Here is a 1,779-nt window from a genome sequence, read left to right on the forward strand (position 1 = left end):
CATGAGAAAACGTGTATAAGCATAACTATAAAGATAAGACGACTCAAATTCACAAACTATTATTTTAATACTTTTTAGCTAAATCACATGCAGAAATTAAGATTATACTAAAGCCTTGTCTGGCATAACTATATGTCTTTCAGAAACCCATCTTTGAACCGACAGATCTTATATATTTGGTGCATTTAGGCATCGAAGAAAAGCAGAATCTTTAGGTTGAGATAAATATCATCTCTAAATAGTTTCATCAAGATAATCATAAATGGATGACTGTCATTGCCATTTATCAAGCACTTGTCTTTGTCAATAGTCAAAATTTAGTCTCATAAACCTCTCGCCTTGACAAGCTTGACAAGCGGACTTGCATTTTTCGACATTGTTTAAAAAGTGAAAAAATTTTCTTATCCAGTGCTCCATAAACGAATGGATTAATAACTGAAGTCCCAAATATATAAATCGCGTTGAACAGGAAAGCATAACTCGGTATCTTTTTTGACGCACTCGTAAAAGCAATCCACAAAACCTGCGATGGAAATCCTGACACAATGAAAGACAAGACAATCACAAAAGAAACAAACAATGGTTTTGCATTCCGAATTTTTTGCCGATGACGAAATTCAGACGAGTGTTCCTCTGGGATTTGGTTGCGAGCATCCATTCTGGAAATTGTTTTATTGCGTATCAGAATTTCTTGGCCTATCTTATAGTAAATGAAAGATAGGATTATAACCGGGAGAAAAAATTGAACACACGCGAGGAACCATGTATAAGCAAGGCTGAGTGATTCTGATGGCCATTTCTTAGAGCAACCGTCTTCTTCATGAAATGTTAGCACCATAGCGTATGGAAGGATGCAAATTATGGCGAACATGTGGACACAAACTGCAGCGAAATTCAAAGTTCTTCGAGTCACAGGAAGTTTGAAGGGATGAAGAATTGCTCGGTAACGAAGAGCAGAAATTACAACAAGAAAATTTGCCCCTGCTGTAAACACTGCCGTATGTGCTGGCCCCCAGATCTTGCAAAGAAGATGGGAAGTTGTTGTAATTGAAGGGTTAGCGGTAAACATGGAATATACATCTGGTATGAAGAACAGTAACGTACATAAATCGCATATTGCCAAGTGAAGAAGGAGATAATAATGGTTGTTTTTCAGTAGACTTCGTTGCAGAGATATGGATACGACGACTGGTATATTACCAAGAACTCCCAAAGAAACAGCTATTAATAGAACAGTTCCTTGTAATTGTGGATCAACTGCCATTTTGTCGAAAGATCTTCTTCCAGCCAATTAATGAAGAATAAAGAGAGAAAATACCCGGTACTCTGTGGTTAATATTGTCGCCGTTTTGCACTGATATCAAACTTCTTTTATATTCAAGTTTTTTACACGCGTCCTCACTGTCTGATTAAAATATGGCGATAAAATGATCCTTAACAGTAGCTAATTTTACAGTATCATTTATTATTACTTCGGGCCTTTAAAGATTGCGAAAGGATCTTAAGACGCCGATCGTAGTTCTGAGGAAACAAACGTAGCGTAATGATTAATATCTAATTTAGAATAACTTGCCCTTTCACGCTATCTTGCAAAGACCTTGTTTCCAAATGCTGTGTGTATTCCACTTTTGCATATGTGTACGGATACCGTATTCTACTAACAGTGTTATTCAATTTTAAAAGGAGCGAACGCACCAGATGCAACCGTGTTTCCGTTATAATCTGACTGGCTCAGCGATAATGATCTTTGTTTATGTTCTTTTTATATATTTGTAAGGC

The 1,779-nt window shown here is 36.7% G+C and overlaps 1 protein-coding gene across 1 annotated transcript; it reads right to left on the bottom strand.

Annotated features, from left to right (window-relative positions):
- Positions 1–310: 310 nt before the first annotated feature.
- On the bottom strand, positions 311–1,321 carry LOC114519742 (neuropeptide FF receptor 2-like). The gene has a single exon (XM_028539911.1). The coding sequence runs from the start codon at positions 1,262–1,264 to the stop codon at positions 311–313; it is 954 nt and encodes a 317-aa protein (XP_028395712.1). The 5' UTR covers positions 1,265–1,321.
- Between the last annotated feature and the right edge of the window lie 458 nt (positions 1,322–1,779).

Source organism: Dendronephthya gigantea, unplaced genomic scaffold (genome assembly GCF_004324835.1).
Source record: "Dendronephthya gigantea isolate DGI-Jeju-01 unplaced genomic scaffold, DenGig_1.0 000014F, whole genome shotgun sequence".
Classification (NCBI taxonomy): domain Eukaryota; kingdom Metazoa; phylum Cnidaria; class Anthozoa; order Malacalcyonacea; family Nephtheidae; genus Dendronephthya; species Dendronephthya gigantea.